This window comes from Pan paniscus, chromosome 10 (genome assembly GCF_029289425.2).
Source record: "Pan paniscus chromosome 10, NHGRI_mPanPan1-v2.0_pri, whole genome shotgun sequence".
Taxonomy (NCBI): Eukaryota; Metazoa; Chordata; class Mammalia; order Primates; family Hominidae; genus Pan; species Pan paniscus.
This window is the reverse complement of record NC_073259.2, coordinates 79,932,692-79,952,307: the sequence shown is the minus strand read 5'-3', so window position 1 is coordinate 79,952,307 and position 19,616 is coordinate 79,932,692. Positions and strand designations below refer to the sequence as shown.

The 19,616-nt window shown below is 34.9% G+C and overlaps 1 protein-coding gene across 4 annotated transcripts in view; it reads right to left on the bottom strand.

Annotated features, from left to right (window-relative positions):
* Nucleotides 1-19,616, bottom strand: part of TBC1D15 (TBC1 domain family member 15) — an 84,624-nt gene continuing 65,008 nt past the window's right edge. For all 4 annotated transcript variants that reach the window (XM_003832906.5, XM_003832905.6, XM_063593169.1 and 1 more), the window contains 7 exons: nt 17,181-17,297; nt 10,388-10,488; nt 6,514-6,613; nt 5,761-5,858; nt 3,478-3,594; nt 2,871-2,957; nt 1-1,339 (listed from right to left, as the gene is read on the bottom strand). In XM_003832906.5, the coding sequence (XP_003832954.2) occupies nt 1,118-1,339; nt 2,871-2,957; nt 3,478-3,594; nt 5,761-5,858; nt 6,514-6,613; nt 10,388-10,488; nt 17,181-17,297 (842 nt within the window). In that variant the 3' untranslated portion in view covers nt 1-1,117. The remainder of the gene's footprint in view (nt 1,340-2,870; nt 2,958-3,477; nt 3,595-5,760; nt 5,859-6,513; nt 6,614-10,387; nt 10,489-17,180; nt 17,298-19,616) is intronic.

The following is a 19,616-nucleotide window of genomic DNA, read 5'->3' as shown; positions in this document are numbered from 1 at the left end:
TTCAACTTCAGGTTTATTTTAATGATATATACAGGAGTTAACAACTTACAATTAAAACAAAATCAGTTATGTTAATTCCACATAACTTAAAATCATGCAATACTGCATGGTAAAAACCACAGCTTTGTTCATACACAAAAATTATTATTTTGAAACTCATGAGACCATCTAGAAATTTTTCAAATAAACTTTTTTGCAAAGAGTATTTTATAAAAATTTAAACACCTGATTGATCAGTTAATGCATTATTAGGAAAGATAATAAACGTTATTAGTAAAGTGAGGTTACAAGCAATTAATTTTAAAATTACACCAGGTACAGGGTTGAACATAATCTCATGAAATAAATGTTTAAGAAAATAGTTTTGAAAAAGATCTCATACTGAAGCCATGTTAAATTTTGATAAACCAGGTTATATAAATCAATAGTCGTTTATTCAGTTAATGAAAATATGCCTAACCTTTCTTATACTCATAAATAAGTACTTATATATAATCTTTATATACAAGTGAAGAAAAGTTCAATGTAAAAAATATACTGCCAATCCACTTATTATGGTTGAAATAATTATTTATCTACACATTAGACTGCATTGATGAAAATGTCCAATTTAAATCACATTTGACCAGCATAAATATTTAAGCTGAGTATTGTCGTAAACAATAGAGAAAAAAATCCTTTTATTTTTATTTTTTATTTCATTACTGGGTAACAATCTACTTCTCAGCTTAGAATGGTATAGAAAGCCTCCACATTTAATTTAATCAAATCTGAAACCCAATAAGCTTAAACAAAGTGAATGTTTTTCAAAGTGCATAATTTCCAACTCATCCACTTGCAATATTTATCCAATTCCAGTTCATCAGCAAGAAAATAAAATGTACTTGGCTATAAAAATACTGAGGAATGTTATCGAAAAGGAAAGGCTATTTGGTAGAAGTAACTACAAAAATAATTAGTTTAAATCTTTGTAAAGCTTTAATGTAAGAACATCAGTACACTTTCTTTACATAAACCTTAAAGCATGATCAACACCAAGATTTTAAATTTTCAACTTTCAAGTACTTGAAAAAGGGTTGCAACAAAGTGTCTCTTCCCAAAAAAGCAAGAACAGTGATCATGCAGGTGTTAATCTGCAGACATCTGAGGACACTGGTATCTGTGTTGGGCTGTCATTTCTGGCTCCACTGGCGGAGAGTGTAGGCAAGGCATTACTTTGAAATGCAGATGTAGGACAAGGAGTCATGACAACATTTTCGTCTTCACCAACGTCTGAATCTGGTGTTGTAACTTCACTGCCTTGAAGCCCAAGGATCTCACAGACTGCTTGTGGCAATTCCTGGATATGAAAAATCAAACTCAAAACCATATTTCACTACAGAGGAAAAATAACCACAAAGTTAACACTTCTGTTTAAGACTACATTGATTCCAGAATCTGAGCATTTGTCCTAACAGTGTAAATGTCATGTACCCTTCTCACAACATTTTTCTCAGCTCCAAATGAAATGCTAACCACCTTTCGCCCTAAGTGGTTCTTGGGTATCTTCCAAATTAGTCACTCTCCATCCCACCTCCACATTCCCACAAACATAGCATGTTCTAATATTTGGCATTTATCTCTTTCTACTTTTTGTAATAATATCTTTCTTAGATCATCTGTCTCTCTCAGTAAACAAAGTTCTTCAAGGCAAGAAGTATCTCATTGACATGCTTTGGAAGAGAACAGGTATCAAATAAATGTTTGTAGAACTGAACCAAGTAACAGTTTGGATCAATGAACAAATGATACAAGGACCAAGCAAGAATTTTCATAAAAATGCAAAGTCATAAGGGGTGCAGCAAACCAATGTGGCACATGTATACCTATGTAACAAACCTGCATGTTGTGTACATGTACCCTAGAACTTGAAGTATCAAAAAAAAAAAAAAAAAGCAAAGTCATGGCCGGGGGTGATGGGTCACGCCTGTAATCCCAGCACTTTGTGAGGCCGAGGTGGGTGGGTCACCTGAAGTCAGAAATTCTAGACCAACCTGGCCAACATGGTGAAACCTCGTCTCTACTAAAAATACAAAAATTAGCCAGGCATGGTAGCAGGCACCTGTAATCCTAGCTACTCGGGAAGCTGAGGCAGGAGAATTGACTGAACTCAGGAGGAGAAGGTTGCAGTGAGCCGAGGTCACGCCACTGCATTCCAGCCTGGACAACAGAACAAGACTCTGTCTCAAAAAAAAAGCAAAGTCATGAGGTGGGCACAGTGGTGTGCATGCACTGGTAATCCCAGCTACTCAGGAAACTAAGGCAGGAGGATCACTTGAGCCCAGGAGTTCAAGGCCAGCTTGGGCAACTTAGCAAGGCCCTTTCTCTTAATAGAAAGAAAAAGCTAAAACACATCAAAAGTATACTGCTTTGGTTCAAATTCAGATAATACATCAAATTTGCCTTGTTTTAAAATAATTAATAACTTGACTAATATAAGTGAGTGACACAGGCTAAATAATATTGATTTAATTATTTCTGATTAGCATTCATTTTTGTTTAGAGATTCTGCATATTTAATATGACAGCCTATTCTGCATTCATGAGCTGAACAGGGTAATATATCATTGCTGAAATTCTACAGCCTGTTATAGAAATATTTTCATTACTTTTACCATTTTGCCTTATTATTAGCTGTTTCCTATCTGCCACAGTCAACTGTTTTCAATTAAGTGCTGTAAATCTAGAATAGCAAACAAAGAGCCAGCCAATACTTTGTGCCTGCCCTCAACTTACTAAAGTTGCTATTTTATTTCCAAGAAGAAAAATCTTTCTTGATCTCAACCCACCAAAAACAAACAAATCTTGCAATTACTTGAAACACTGTATACCTTGCATTTTACCATCTGTAGAGAAATTGCTTCTGCCTTGCAGAGTATATCTTCCACATCAATTTTCATGGACAATTCATTGATATGCTAAAAAGTATCAACAAAATAAAATGATATTGAAACTGAATACACTATTACATTCTATTACATAAACAATTTATTACCAGTTATATTTCACTGCAGATAAAATCCTTAAAATAAAAACATTCATATACTACAAATACATAAGAAATTCAATATATCTTTCTTTAGATTATTTCAAGTTTTAAAGCTAAAGACTAGCTAATAAGCTTATGGAACATTAAATCCAGCAGCTATTCCAAGTCTGATATCTCAAAGTTATAATCAAAAGACAATTAATTTTTGAAAAACTAAACTACATAAAAGAGCACTTGTTGAATTTCCTTTTCTTCCTAATTAGCCAGGTAAAAATAACTGGCCAATATGTATTTGAACTGTCATTCTCAGATAGTCATTCCTAGCACTGTTATTGACACAATTTAAGTTACTCAAGAGATTTAATAATGTTCCAAGGAAATGTTCTGTATATCAGGACCACCAAATAGAAAAGCCAAGACACTAAAATCTGAATTAAAGGAATAACTACCTTAAGTATTTCATTGAAGCCATAATGCTTTTCCATTATTTGCTGCTTCTCTGATTCCAGAATAGCACAACAGAGAAGAAGATGGAAATTTGTACATGGTAGTTCGGTCCACATTACCTATAGAAGGCAGAAGAACTATTTTGCAAATTGTATCAATTCTAAAACATTTTCCTCACAGATACAATTCTGAACACTGAATGGCTTCTATGCAAAGTAGATGTTGCCTGTTTAGGGTAGCCCAAGGTTTTTCTAGCTAGGAAATGAGGGGAAGGAGAGTCTTACCTTCAGCTACAAAGTAACTATCATCGAGTTTATATGAATATGATATATTCTAAATGTGGCTCTTTAAGGTAACTATAGTAAGTAAATTACTGAGCCTAACCAGTATGATAAATGTTATTAATGCAGGAGCTACAGCCACAAGGTTAAGGTGTAAGGGTTAGATGTATTTTCAATATTTTTCTGAAGTATCAGTTTCTCACTTCGATCTGAGAAAAGACTAAAGCTAAGTCCTGGAAATAAAAAAGGTTCAGTTACACAGTACATGGAATCAGAAACACCCAGAGGTAGCTCTACATTCTAAATACGTAAAACCCTTGTATCACATTTTATCCCTGATTGTGACAATAACTGAATTAACTGCCCCAAATTTATAACCAAACATAGAAAACGCTTGATCAACAGCTCAGCTGTTCCTAAATACAGATAATATCCTCGAATTTAGGGTCTTAATTTCCCCCTGCTTCATGTACCTAATAATATCTTTTCCAGAAAGATAAAAACACCCACACAAATCATACCATGAGATCATACCCGAAATGTGTTCACTTCTTTCAAAAGGAGTAAATCAAGTTGAATAATTTTCAAACTAAACCCAATTGTTGAAAGTTTAATTACAATGCAATTAACCTCAAAGGTTTCATTAAAAGTTTGAATTTATTTAGTAAACACAGATTGAGGAGTTATTCTAGCTATGTGGTAATAATATTCTTAATTCATCCTTTAAAACCCATTTATGCCTGAGGATGCAATTTTTTTAATTTTTCAATCAGACCTTGGTGATGACCTTGAGCAGTAGGATATAAACAACTCCCACATGCTTAGCGTTCCAATAATGGAACACTAGGCATAAATGCATTAACCCATTTTTAACCCCCAAATTAAGATACTAATTTAACAAAACTGATAAACATTTAAGTATGATTCCAGATAGAGAGCATGTGGGTTTTACTTCTCATCTGAGAACAGAGGAAGTGAGCATAAAGCAATCCACTTTTAACTTGTAATCAGCACAATGCCTTGTCTAATGGTAGCACAGCCATCAATAGTATAGGAATCCATTTCCAGCTGTAAAAACCTCAGAGACCACTAGAGTTCCACTGTATAAAGTTGGATTTACAATCAAAATGGATTATCTCCCAATTCTTTCCTTGGAAGAATTTCTGTTATCCTAAGGTATGATCAATCATTATATCAGCATTCTATGAAAAAGCACACTGGGCTGGACACAGTGGCATACACCTGTAGACCTGTAGTCCCAGCTACTTATAAAGCTGAGGCAAGAGGATTATTGAGTCCAGGAGTTACAGATCAGTCTAGGTAACATAGCAAGACCCCCTTCTCTTTAAAAAAAAAAAAAGCACACTGATTTATTATTAGCAAATACTTAAGAAAATGTGAAATGATTTGGTTTTTCATTAAAGGTTGCCATGGAAAAATAAACACTGGGGATTACACATGGGGGGATGGTGGAAGGGAAACATGGGATGTAAAATTACCTATTGGGTACTACCTGGGTGATGGAATCATTCACACACCAAACCTCAGCAACATGCAATTTACCTATGTAACAAACCTGCACATGTACTCCCTGAACCTAAAATAAAAGTTGAAAAAATAAAGAGTTGCCTTGGGTAAAAAATGGAACAAAAGGAGTACACCAAAAACATAAGAATATCCTCTATAACAGATATGGCAAAGCCTCACATAAAGTCAAGTCTCACAGAGGAAGAACAAAGGCAGCAAATGGTCTAGAGCACTTGTTCTGGGATACCTCTTGGCCCCAAATCTCACAGAGATTGTGATTTGAAGAACGAAGCTCCAAAAGACCAAATATTCAGTGTGAGACTAATTTTTAAGAAGAGGCTACCAGTTCATCAGAATTTTGGAACATACTTGCCTTAGATATTTCAGTAAGGCTATCATAATTCATTTACACTCTACAGAATAAATTGTTTCTTTTCATAATAAATATCACATTTGCATAATAATTTAAGGACTTACCTCCCATAATCGAAGAATATCTAGAAAACTAAATTCCCTTTTGAATCTGATTAAAAGCCATCTGAAGCAAAAATAAAGGTATCCAGAGTCCTGAGATTCTATGCAGAAGAAAAAAAACACACATATGACTTACTCTTATGCTAATTATGTCAGAATACAGTTACTTTTCTCTAACTTTCCTATGCATCTTAGGCAATTCAAGGCCCTATACATTTGTCTTCTATGTTAAGGAATCATTTCAAACTTGAAGGCTGACTTCTTTTTAAAAACTAACAAATAATACATTTTATGAATCAAGTTTAAGGCAGAATTATACAAAGAGAGTTTGGTTCCACATTTTTACGGAACCGAAGAAAGTGCAATAGAGTATATATGTCTTTAAGTTCTTTTTTATTGAGACAGTGTCTTGCTATGTCACCCAGGTCGGAGTGCAGTGGAGTGATCCCAGTTCACTGTAGCCTCAACCTCCTCGGCTCAAGTAATCCTCCCACCTCAGCCTCTTGAGTGGCTGGGACTACAGGCATGCATCACCACAGCCAGCATTTTTTTCTTCCTTGTAGAGATGGGGTCTCACTGTGCTAGCCAGGCTAGTCTCAAACTCCTGAGTGCAAGTAATCCTCCCTCCTTGGCTTCTAAAGTGCTGGGATTATAGGCATGAGCCACTGCACCTGGCTTCTTTAAAGAGTTCTTTACATTTTTTTCTATGCATTACTCTACAATTTGCTGGGTATAGTTCTGATTCGCTAAACTTACCTAAGTAACTGCAAAATCCACTGTCTAACAATCGAAGTAAGGTACTCAGCTGAATTAGCTGGGTCTTCATGCCTTGCATTTGTTCTTCAAAATTCTGATGCTTTAAAAGGAAATAATTGTTACAAGTAATATTTAATAAATATTTTATAGTACATAATGACTGATAACTAAAACATGATGTCTAAGGACAAATGTTGAACTTATACCACACTGGTAATCTTAAAAAATGCGTAACTAACCAAAAATCTAACATAACACTAAAAGGGAGGGTAAAGAGAAAGAATCCTTGCTCTCAAAACTAAGGATTATTTTTTCCTCTATTCATTTGACTTAGATAAAGAAGAATGCAGACATAGCAACTGCAGACTGACTATTTATTTCTTACACAGCATAAAAGACTTGGTGAAAGAAACACACATTTGGGAAATAAATATTTATCAAATTCTTTCCATTGTTAAATATTCCTTCAAATTATACATAATAAAATTAATTTTAGTTTTAGTATGTATTTCATTTTAAAGAATTACTTCTTAGGTTTGCTGACATTGGAGAATCTGTAAAGCCAAAACCATTTTCAGGACAATACTAAAACATTATCTGGATTTCGTACTTAAATTCTTTCACAAGTGCAAAGGCTGTATGATGTGTGATACTGCAACAGACTGAACACAGAAGCAAATATGAAAATTCAGCTGTCTTCTATTAAACCAGACATTTTTAAAAATGAAAAATTTAAAACAATCTCTTGTGTCGGTAAATTTTTCATTAGGAAAGGTTACTTTTCATTAAAAAAATGTGATCTATGTTAAGGTAGAATGTGTTGTTATTTAATGAATTAATAAATAAATGAATACAAGTTTCTCAGTATTAATTTTTCACATAAACATCAACAGATATAACCCACATAAATAAAAACTCTTTCAGGTCTTCAATAATATTGGAGAGTGTGAAGGGGCCCTGAGGTCACAAAGTTTGGGAACTGCTGGGGTTCATATGCTTTAAAGAAACTTCATAGCTGAGTAGACTCCCTAGCAACACCTGAGTCAAGGGGCCAGAAGGCACCAAAACTGATGCTCTGAAAGGCTTCTTAAATGATTTGGATCCCTTTAACTCGTATGTCCCGATCCCTCTGTGGTAACCTACCGCCCTAACCCTAGTGAAAGCCTTAGAAAAACATTTCCTCCTTCACACTTACTTTTTCACTTTTACAGTACAATAGTGCTTTATTAGAACTATATTAGAAACAATTCATTCTTAAAAAAAATTTAAGTCTATTAATTCTCAATAAGCTGTTTCTCTTTAATGAATTTTAAAAACCAGTTTATTAATAGACTAACTCAAGGCTTTAGGATATAGTTCCTCCACATTTACCAGAGAGATCTATAGAGAAGGGGCAGAATCAACTCTGATTAACAGGATCATTTTTGCTGTGACACAAAGACTAGAGCTGATCTGGGAATACCAACATGGCATAGACATTTGCTACCCACTCTGCTGTAAAAAAGAAGCACGTCCATAATGACAGACACCATATTCGAAAAAGTGGTTACTCCTGGAGAAGGGAGAGTGGGATCAACAATGGATATACAAAGGGCTTCAAATGTGTCTGTAAATAAATGTGTCTGTATGGGGCAGGGGAGGGAGAGATGGAGAGGAGAAAGGAATTAAAACTATATGGCAAAATGGATGATGGGTATAACAAAGTTCATCAGATCACTTGTACTTTGTATTTCCATAATAATAGACAAAGTCTATGCCTAGACCTACATTAGATGCAAGTAAACATCAACAAAAGTAAATTTACGGACATTAGGTTCAGCCACCACAAAGGTAGTACAAACTTACATGAAGTAAAGCTATAAAACAAAAACACAGAATCAAGAAACAGCAGCACAGATTTAGGGACATCAAACAAGGGCAATGCAGTGAAAAACAATCATACAGGTTATTTTGATTGCCATATATTTCCCTCTCATTCAAATATTATGAAAGAAAAGATGTTAGCAGACAATATAATCATAAGATATCTTTTTTAGAATAAAGACTAGAAAAATCCCCAGAACATCCTTAATGGAAAAGGCAAACACAGAGAGCATTTACTGTGAAAATGACAGAACAAAGAAACTGAACCTTCATACACAAAAAATGACGGACTGTAAAGTGTTTATTACACATGTTCAGAAGGTAGTCTTTACATATGAGACCTATATACACACGTATGTATGCATGTATGTATGTGGCATTATATGTCAATATATATTTACATGCCAATATTGGATTAGTTTTATTGAAAACTTATTGCATGATACTAAATGCAGTATGTTCATCTTAGTTGTTTTTTTTTTTTTTTTTTTTTTTAGAATATCTACTATAGCAATTTAAACTAATCACTGGGGAAAGATTCACATGTTTATTCTACAAAAACCCGTTGAACAACCTCATGTCAGGCATTAGGAAAATTCTGGTATGCTACCAGTGAAACAAAGATATAATCCCTTTTATCAAGGAACATACTAGCTCTGGTGAAAAGAGGATAAACAACAAAAACACAAGGAAGGCAGACAACAGTTTTTATGTAATTAGTATCAGCTGTACAGACCTTTATAACAAATGCCTCAGGTTTCTAGAGCACTTGGGAGTAAATGGAACTAAGAAGGTACACAAATCAATCAAAAAAGGAAGGAAGACAAACTATGACATTACCAAATTACTGCATTGATAATCCTTCCAAATAGTCAAAAAAAATTAATTTATGGCAAAAAACCAATTTGAATATTCATGAATTTAACGTAAAAGAACATTTTAAATCTATCAAATCTTACCAAGTATACATTTAGAAAAAACCTGAAAGAAGCGAAAACAAGTTGAATCTATGGACAAGAGATTTGGGGAAATAGGCACAAGCAGGGAAAATTTGAAGGAGAAAGAAAAATAGGCAAGCAAAAGGGATAGAAGTAAAGAAAAAAGGAGAAGGGTACCACTTCCAAATTTCACATTTGTATCCCAGAAACTCTGAGTTTAAACCCTGTATTACAGGAAAATATTTCAGATGGTTAGATTCAAAATGTTTATCCCTTGCAAGCAAGCCAGCCGTTTCAATATCCAACATAAAGGCCCAGCATCGAGTATGTTAGTGTTATTTTGAAAAAACACAGCAACCTCTATGTAGTCAGGTCTTTGGACTTCATCTGCCTTTATCTAGTCTCACCCCTTCTGCTTTTATTTTTCTGAGATTGCTTGAAGAGACTTTTCTTTTATTTCCCTGTCAATATTCTCTGCATTATCCTAGAACTCTGTCTCAAAGATTTAACAATGATAATAGACAAAATGTTCTTTGTACTAACATGTATATATAGACAGTTCAATTCTAATAATCACATACTTCTGGGAAAACAACAATGAATTCCTAAGAAAGTGTCAGAGTTACAAATAGTTCAAACACATCTGGAGAAAAATCAGTTACTATAATGACAAAATTCAAAATCTTCACAAAAGGTAAGGATATTACTTGGCATGACTAAGCTTTATCTCTGAAACAGATGATATTAAAGTTCAACTATTCCACAAAATTGAATTCATCTATTTTATCAATATTCTATAATGACACATGGCTCTTTAGTAGAAAATAAGCATTTACTGATATTAAATCCTGATTATTCCTATACTACAGGCACAAACTATTTCCTGTATTAAAAATACCACCAGTATTTCTAAGCCCTTGAAAGGCTACTAAAAAGAAAAAGTAACAAAAGGCATGAGGTAATTTTTTTAAGTTCCATCATAGTTGGCTAAATATAAAAATCAACCTTATACTATAAAATTATACAACTAAAATTTTAAAAATCAGTTTAATGGAAGGAATCTCTGTTCTTACCATTTGGTCCATGTAAGAGGCAAAGCACCAAAAGGCATCCACTTCATTTTCCATCACATATAAAAGAGGGGAAAGTAAATCACTCATTCCCTGAACATATCCTAAAAAGAAAAGAAAAAATCATCTCTGAAAACCCAAGTTTTATGTAACCTTCTGAAAGTCGTGCATATCACCACCATTTCGCTTAAAATTGTATCTTTCTCCTTTGCATTTAGAAATTGGTAGACACTGATGTTCACCAAGAAAAGAATATAAATGAAGAGGAGGAACTCTAGTCATAAGTAAGAAAGATGAGTTGTTTTAGATTGAGATGTCAAACAATATATAGCTTCCCGTACGTGTCTCAGTGCAGATACACTATCAAGAGTGGGTAATATTTTTTAAAATAATGTGCAAGAGCATCATGAGAAAGAAGAGGGGTGAAGAGATAATCCAGAGGAACGTCAAATGTAAGAGTATACACTCAAAGACAGGTTTAAGAAAGACCAGTCAGAGAAGTAAAGAAAAAAATCAAGCGAGAATAATGTTGCAAAAATTAACAAGAAAGTTGCAAGCCCAGAGTGGTTAGCAATGCCAAACTACCATGAGTAAGCCACATAAAACAAGAACTTTGGGTTCAACTGCTTTAACAATCAGACCTTTAGATTCACATAACAGGAGTTACAAAATTAAGAGCCTCTTTTAAATAGTCATATCTACGTCCTTCTTTCTTTTTTTGTTACTCTCTACACCCAATCAATGCCAGCAACTGGGCTTAACCCAATCAATATTTTGTACCTAAAGTGACCACTTACCTACATGTCTCTTGATATTATTACAATTTCTCAATGGTGACAGTAATAGAGCCCTTGATTAAAACTAGAAAATTAAGGAGTCAGATCCCTCACTTAAAAATAAGAAAAAGTGTTAGTTTTGCTTTTTCACCTGAACATGTCAAACTTCTTGCTTTTTTACTTCCTCTTATAAAACCCTCAATTATCCTTGTTTTACAATTTTCAAGACTTGAAAAATTTTCAGACTTAAGAGGTTCTTGAACCAATGAAGGGACACGAACTTATACTAAGCCTTTTTACTTAAACATTATCATTCAACTTCGGTAACTTTTGTATATTTATTAAAATCACGTAGAAATTTCTTTATTGGTAGCTTGGGAAGTCTGGAAAATAGTCTTTCATTTGTGAATCCAAAGTTTACATTTTTATTCACCAAAATCTATCTGCACTGAAGCCATGTAAAAGTAAATATTTAATGAAAGAGGGAGGAGATAGTTCTGCTATCATATAAATGATACATAATTACACATTACTCTGTTTTGGAGGAAAACTTTAAAAAATCATCTCAGAAAGCAGGTAAACTAAATCTCTTGAGAAAACTCAGATCAAACACACAACAGACAGAAGCACTCAAATCACCTCAGAATCTCCTTACAAATAAAGTTTCAGCTCAATTTGCTGTGAGCCTCTGTCCAATCATCTTACCACCACATCTTTCCACAGTCCTGTTAACCTCACTCTGTCTACACTGCACCCTGTGGGAAAATACAGCTCTACTCAATTTAGCATAAAAGGGCACCTGGGTTCTCATGGAGGACATCCAATTATTACAGTACCAGACAATGAAGTTACCAAGACATTTAGAGAAAAAAGCTAGACAAAAGTGCCATACAACAAGGTATCTAAATTTACACAGATGGTTTCTAAAATAATGCACACTTTTAAAAAAAGAATAAGATAGATGGAAGACTAAATTGTTATCATCAGAACTTTCCTACCTGACACAGTGAAATCAATGACAAATAATAAAGGCTAAACCAATTAAAGCATGAAGGAAATCTAATCTGAATTCAACAAAGTGCAAGAGTACTACGTTACTGAGCCTGACTGTGTATGATCTACATCAGAAATATTTCAAAGTGTCCTATTCAAAAGATTTACAAAGCACCCTTCCTCTCTTAAAAAGTGCTTTATTATTAAGTTATAACAAATAAAAATACCTAAGAAGCCAATTTAATCCTTTAAGTCTTCAGCTTTCTTATGGAATCACTACATATTTCTTCTGTTAAGTCTTAGCTGAAGCAAGTTGTCAAATTAATCTTCATGTTCTGGTTGCCTTTAATCTATTTTATTTTATTTTATTATTATTTTTTTTTATTTTTACAGTTTTTTTTTTATTATACTTTAAGTTTTAGGGTACATGTGCACAATGTGCAGGTTAGTTACATATGTATACATGTGCCATGCTGGTGTGCTGCACCCATTAACTCGTCATTTAGCATTAGGTATATCTCCTAATGCTATCCCTCCTGCCTCCCCTCACCCCACAACAGTCCCCAGAGTGTGATGTTCCCCTTCCTGTGTCCATGTGTTCTCATTGTTCAATTCCCACCTATAAGTGAGAACATGCGGTGGTTTTTTGTCCTTGCGATAGTTTACTGAGAATGATGATTTCCAGTTTCATCCATGTCCCTACAAAGGACACGAACTCATCATTTTTTATGGCTGCATAGTATTCCATGGTGTATATGTGCCACATTTTCTTAATCCAGTCTATCATTATTGGACATTTGGATTGGTTCCAAGTCTTTGCTATTGTGAATAGTGCCACAATAAACATACGTGTGCATGTATCTTTATGGCAGCATGATTTATAGTCCTTTGGGTATATACCCAGTAATGGGATGGCTGGGTCAAATGGTATTTCTAGTTCTAGATGCCTGAGGAATCGCCACACTGACTTCCACAATGGTTGAACTAGTTTACAGTCCCACCAACAGTGTAAAAGTGTTCCTATTTCTCCACATCCTCTCCAGCACCTGTTGTTTCCTGACTTTTTAGTGATTGCCACTCTAACTGGTGTGAGATGGTATCTCACTGTGGTTTTGATTTGCATTTCTCTGATGGCCAGTGATGGTGAGCATTTTTTCATGTGTTTTTTGGCTGCATAAATGTCTTCTTTTGAGAAGTGTCTGTTCATGTCCTTCGCCCACTTTTTGATGGGGTTGTTTTTTTCTTGTAAATTTGTTCGAATTCATTGTAGATTCTGGATATCAGCCCTTTGTCAGATGAGTAGGTTGTGAAAACCTTCTCCCATTTTGTAGGTTACCTGTTCACTCTGATGGTAGTTTCTTTTGCTGTGCAGAAGCTCTTTAGTTTAATTAGATCCCATTTGTCAATTTTGGCTTCTGTTGCCATTGCTTTTGGTGTTTTAGACATGAAGTCCTTGCCCATGCCTATGTCCTGAATGGTAAGCATTCTTATACACCAATAAAAGACAAACAGAGAGCCAAATCATGAGTGAACTCCCATTCACAATTGCTTCAAAGAGAATAAAATACCTAGGAATCCAACTTACAAGGGATGTGAAGGACCTCTTCAAGGAGAACTACAAACCACTGCTCAATGAAATAAAAGAGGATATAAACAAATGGAAGAACATTCCATGCTCATGGGTAGGAAGAATCAATATCGTGAAAATGGCCATACTGCCCAAGGTAATTTATAGATTCAATGCCATCCCCATCAATCTACCAATGACTTTCTTCATAGAATTGGAAAAAACTACTTTAAAGTTCATATGGAACCAAAAAAGAGCCTGCATCACCAAGTCAATCCTAAGCCAAAAGAACAAAGCTGGAGGCATCACGCTACCTGATTTCAAACTATACTACAAGGCTACAGTAACCAAAACAGCATGGTACTGGTACCAAAACAGAGATATAGATCAATGGAACAGAACAGAGCCCTCAGAAATAACATCGCATATCTACAACTATCTGATCTTTGACAAACCTGAGAAAAACAAGCAATGGGGAAAGGATTCCCTATTTAATAAATGGTGCTGGGAAAACTGGCTAGCCATATGTAGAAAGCTGAAACTGGATCCCTTCCTTACACCTTATACAAAAATTAATTCAAGATGGATTAAAGACTTAAACATTAGACCTAAAACCATAAAAACCCTAAGCTATTTTATTTTATACATTATGTTCTTTGGGGTATGTCATGGGTTGTAGGGGGTGGAATTAATGTACAAATTCCTTTTAATTAAAGAAAGATTAAATATATTTAAATTGGCATTTAGTGATCTCAGAGTCTGCACTACAGCTGAATGATGCATATCTTAATCAGCACCAGTACAATTTCTAAAGTACTTCCCTAAAATTACTTCCATAGCAAATTTGTTTCAGTGTAGGCAGTGGGGGGCAGGCGAGAAATGAACACCTTATCATCCTACTGTACACTTGCTTACACCAAAAAGAAAAATTTAAACAACATATAGTTCAATTTTCCAGGTTACTGAAGCTTATCCTTTAGAGTATCAAATTAAAAAACAAAAATCTTGAGGATCAGAAATCATTCTTAAAAAACATTAGACACTCTCCTAATTTAACCTTTCATTGATTATTCAGTATCACCGTTACATACCCTGCAATGATACCACCCACAGAAAGTTTCTGTAGTATCCGCATTCACTAACTCGAAATCACCGTTCCTTAAGTTATTTTGTCTGCTTTTGATAATTTTTGTCTCACTCCTCCCTACTGAGACTGTATTCAATACAAATACACCTATACCTCACCTATGTGAAGCCAAACTCCATATAATGAAATCACCTACAAGACAGAGTAAATTTACAGTCCAGGTTGCTCTGCTATGAGTAAAGAGTAAGAAATGTTGTCTATTGCTTTTATAAAAAGTATCTTGGCTTCTATAAGGCCAGTTATCCATAGGAAGCTTGACTATGTTTCAGGTAACTGAAATGTCTATATAGAAAGAATGTGACATTAGTATAAACAAATGGAGATGGTAAGTTATCCAGTTAGCTGGTTTGGGACAATGTCCTAAGAAAATTAAGCATTCAGGAACTCCTGCTACAGAATACATATGAATTTCTATCTCAAAATTACCATCTGAGAGAATGGAGCAATGCCTTCTGTTCCCAAGGAGAATGGTCCTATTCCCTACAGTGGTAACAGAAACTAAAATAAATGGCAAGAGTTTGAAGCGCTGAAGGTGTAGAGGTAAGAATCCCAGCCTGCAATAAAAACCTGGGTCTCTACTCCCAGACCAATTATTTACTTGTGTGACCATAAGTCACACTCTGAATCAAAATAACCTTACTCATAAAGTGAGATTTCCCCATTTTTTCAAAAGGCTGCTATGAGAATTAAAAATCAAATCAAGTATGAAAGCACTCTGTAACCTGAAAAGCACTCTATTAATATTCTTGCAACAATTCAATTTGAAGCTCATTATAGGTTCTCATAGACAGGACTGACTACATTTTAAATTTTAAAGAAAACTCTGCAACTTTTGACTTACTGTCACCAAAGAGGCTGATACCTCAAGATCAAAACAGAGATTATATCTTCCCCTAACTTACATATGGGAAACCAAGAGAAATTTACATAGATATGAACAGTGAAGAAAATGTGCCCATAATTCAAGGTTCATTTAGTTTTAATGTGCTAAGTATCCAACCACCTTCTCTAAAGGATGTCTCAAGCGTTACTAATCTAGAAAACATCTATTTCCACTATCCTTTAGCTAGAAGCCACTCACATAGCAGGTAAGTCAAACATTTCTAGTATTTATACTTATTTAAAGGTTGATGGTTAGACAAGCTGTTGGTTCTTTAAATAAATATCTTAAGTTCTCTTGCCCCTTAAAATAATGGTTCCTTAAGTTTTCTACCCCTTAGCGTCCCTCCCCCAGGTAATTTCCCACTTCTATTTCCACCGTCAGTTCTTTTTTTTCCTTGAGACAGAGTCTCGCTCTGTCACCCAGGCTGGAGTGTAATGCGGCGTGATCTCTTTTCACTGCAACCTCCACCTCCCAGGTTCAAGCGATTCTCCTAACTCAGCCTCCTGAGTAGCTGGAATTACAGGCGTGTGCCACCTAGCCTATCTAACTTTCGTATTTTTAGTAGAGACGGGGTTTCACCATGTTGGCCAGGCTGGTCTTGAACTCCTGTCCTCAGGTGATACACCTGCCTTGACTTCCTGAAGTGCTGGGATTACAGGCGTGAGCCTCCGCACCCAGCCCCGGCATCAGTTCTTACAACAAATTTCTGGTAAAGAGATTTACCAAAAAAAGAGTAAGTTCTACATGCCCTACAAAATTTTTGCACTGCTTGTCTAAAATATCAAATCAGTATTTTTCTTCACAACGGGAAAAGTATATCAAACAATGGTTTGCAAACTTTCTCAGTTCATGGTTATCATCCTTAGTATCCCAGCAATTTTTCCCAAGGCACTCCTAAGTCTCAAAGAAATAACAACTCCATTTATTAAGCAGTTAGGTCAAAACAACTGAATAAGTATTCATATCCTATGTGCTTATCACCTACTGAGCACTACAATACTTCTCAAACCTTAAAATTCAACTGGCTATCACCATCCTCATTTATTTTCATCATTTATTTTTACACAGTACTTATCACAGCAAGGCCAAAAACCCAGCTTTGCAAAGATATAACTTCATCAAAAAGAATGTAATGATCTAATGTTAAAACCTTTAGCTATTTCAGCTAGTAGTTAGAGTGGTGTCCTATAGATGTCTTTATAATTCCCTTAAAAATTTTAAATATCCCATGGTGCTCCTGTTAGTTTGCTGCAGCAACCCAGGGCTCCTTGGTTGAGAACCATAGCCTTGTAACTTTCCAGTCCCCTGGAGAACAAATTCTCTTAAAACTAGGCCTACAAAGCTATTACCCATGTCTAACTGGATTAAAAATGTAAACTCTAAAGTAAATATATTTACATCTTTTAAAATTAGAACTTTAGAGAACTTACCTAAATCAAAATCATACATACAGTAGGTCATCAAAATGTCATGAAGCAAAATCAACCCTGGATTATCTTGGCCTTCATAAAACTTGTTTGTTCGATCTGTTCTGTTAACATCTTTTTCTGAAGAGGAAAATCATCACATATTTGAAAAGCTTCCAAAAAACAGATTGTGATAAAGCTCACATCTTACAAGTACAGAGTCATTTTTCTTGCTATTAATTTCACTCACCAAGCTTTACTTAATAAAGAAAAAATTCATCAAATTCTATTTCAAATATGCAATAAAGTAACATTTCAGAATTTTTTCAAGAATCAGTCCTCCTCGGGCAGATTTTAAAATATTTTTCAATTTTTATCTAAACATAGAAACCTTTTAACTGCATAGTGGAAAACATTTTCAATGAATTAAAAGCAACACTAAGTAATAATTTGCATTAGCAACAAAAATGCCAGTCATTAATGCATGTCATAGATACCAGTACTTGAAAACTAATAAAAAAAAAGCTACCACCTAATCAAGCATAATCAAAGAGATTTGTTTCATTCACAATTACTGCATTTATTATAAGAAGTATCATCAAATTCTTTGTCATGTCTCAATCATCTTTAGGACAAATTATTTCCTTATTTTCATATCTACAACATTTACTTTAGATATCATTATAAGTTGGAAATGACTTCATGAGAAACAGATTTGGAAACATCATCATCAGTGTGTCCAAAGTTGCACTGACAATTCAATTCACAAACACTGATGCCTACTAAGTGCATCACGATGTGAGAGACTTTACCACAAGGCATTCTCCAAACTTGAATCTCTCAGTAAATTAGGAAGAAGTAACTTAAACAAACTCTTGATTAATTTACTGTAGAATCAATTGTTTAAAAGTGATAACTGCCTCCCCTCAATTAAACTGAGTAACCTGAAAACTTTCTCAAAACTCTTTACAAAGAGATGAGGAGGTCAGGTGTGGTGGTTCACACCTGTAATCCCAGCACTTTGGGATGCCGAGACAGGTGGATCACCTGAGGTCAGGAGTTCAAGATCAGCTTGGCCAACATGGCGAAACCCTGTCTCTACCAAAAATACAAAAATTAGCTGGGCATGCTGGTGTGCATCTGTAATCTCAGCTACTCAGAAGGCTGAGGCATGAAAATCGCTTGAACCCAGGAGGCAAAGGTTGCAGTGAGCCAAGATCCCACCACTGCACTCTAGCATGGGTCACAGAGTGAGACTCTGTCTCAAAAATAGTAATAATTTAAAAAAAGATAAGGAGATACAACAGAGTAGAATCTAACAATAGGGTATGATGTGAGCTTAATTAGATTCTGTAAGGGCATTTAAAAAATTATTCAAATATTTTAGCTTTCTACTAAAATGTACATTTGATTTTTAAAAAGCAAGCAAATACATACAGAATTGTGGATACAGTTCTCAAATAAGCAAAAGTAATACCAAAAAACTCATGCTATTTATATAAAATTGCAATTAAAAATGTCAAAATGGGCCAGGTACAGTGGCTCATGCCTATAATCCCAGCACTTTGGGAGGCCAAAACAGGAGGACTGCTTAAGCCCAAGAATTCAAGACCAGCCTGGGCAACATGGCAAAACCCTGTCTCTACAAAAAATACAAAAATTACCCAGGCATGGTGACGCCTGCCTGTGGTACCAGCTACTCAGGAGGCTGAGGTTGGAGAACCATCTGAGCCCAGGAAGTTGAGGCTGCAGTGAGCCGTGATGGCACCACTGTACTCCAGCCTGGGTGACACAGTGAGACCCCGACTCAAAAAGAAAAAAAAGTCAAACTGCTTCTGTCTCATTTCACAGTTGATAAAGTTCATAAGTTAATTTTTATTAACTCAAGCATAATTTATATTACCATAATGCCAATACAGAATATCTGCCTTAATACGTATTTTAAACATAGTAAAAAAAAGTTGTTTGTATTCTCATGAACTATCAGTATTTCTTCTTGTAAAAATATTTAATAGTGACAAGCCAGGTGAAAAACAGAAAAGGGATAAAAAGTAATATATAAAAATGCTATTTTATAATTATTTCTAGAAACCCCATTTCTGAAAAGGAGTACTTCAGTTAAAAACAAAAACCTCTTATTAAATCCAACTCTCCATCTAATCTGATGTAGCTAAAAAAAGGCTGAAGAAAAACACAACCACGTTGACTGACCCCATTTTATATTCACCATCACTAACATCAAGTGGGTCCTGAATGCTGTTTGGCAATCCTGCTCTATTTCCCTTGTCCATTCACTCCCCATTCATACAATTATTTTATACTTCCTTTCTCTTCAAGCCTCCAACTTCTCCCACATCCTAACTCAGATAAGGACTCTGCTTCCTATTTCTGAGAAAATGAAACTATGAGAGAACTTCCACAGGTTCCCACTATTCTAAGCATACAACCATGTTTGAATTT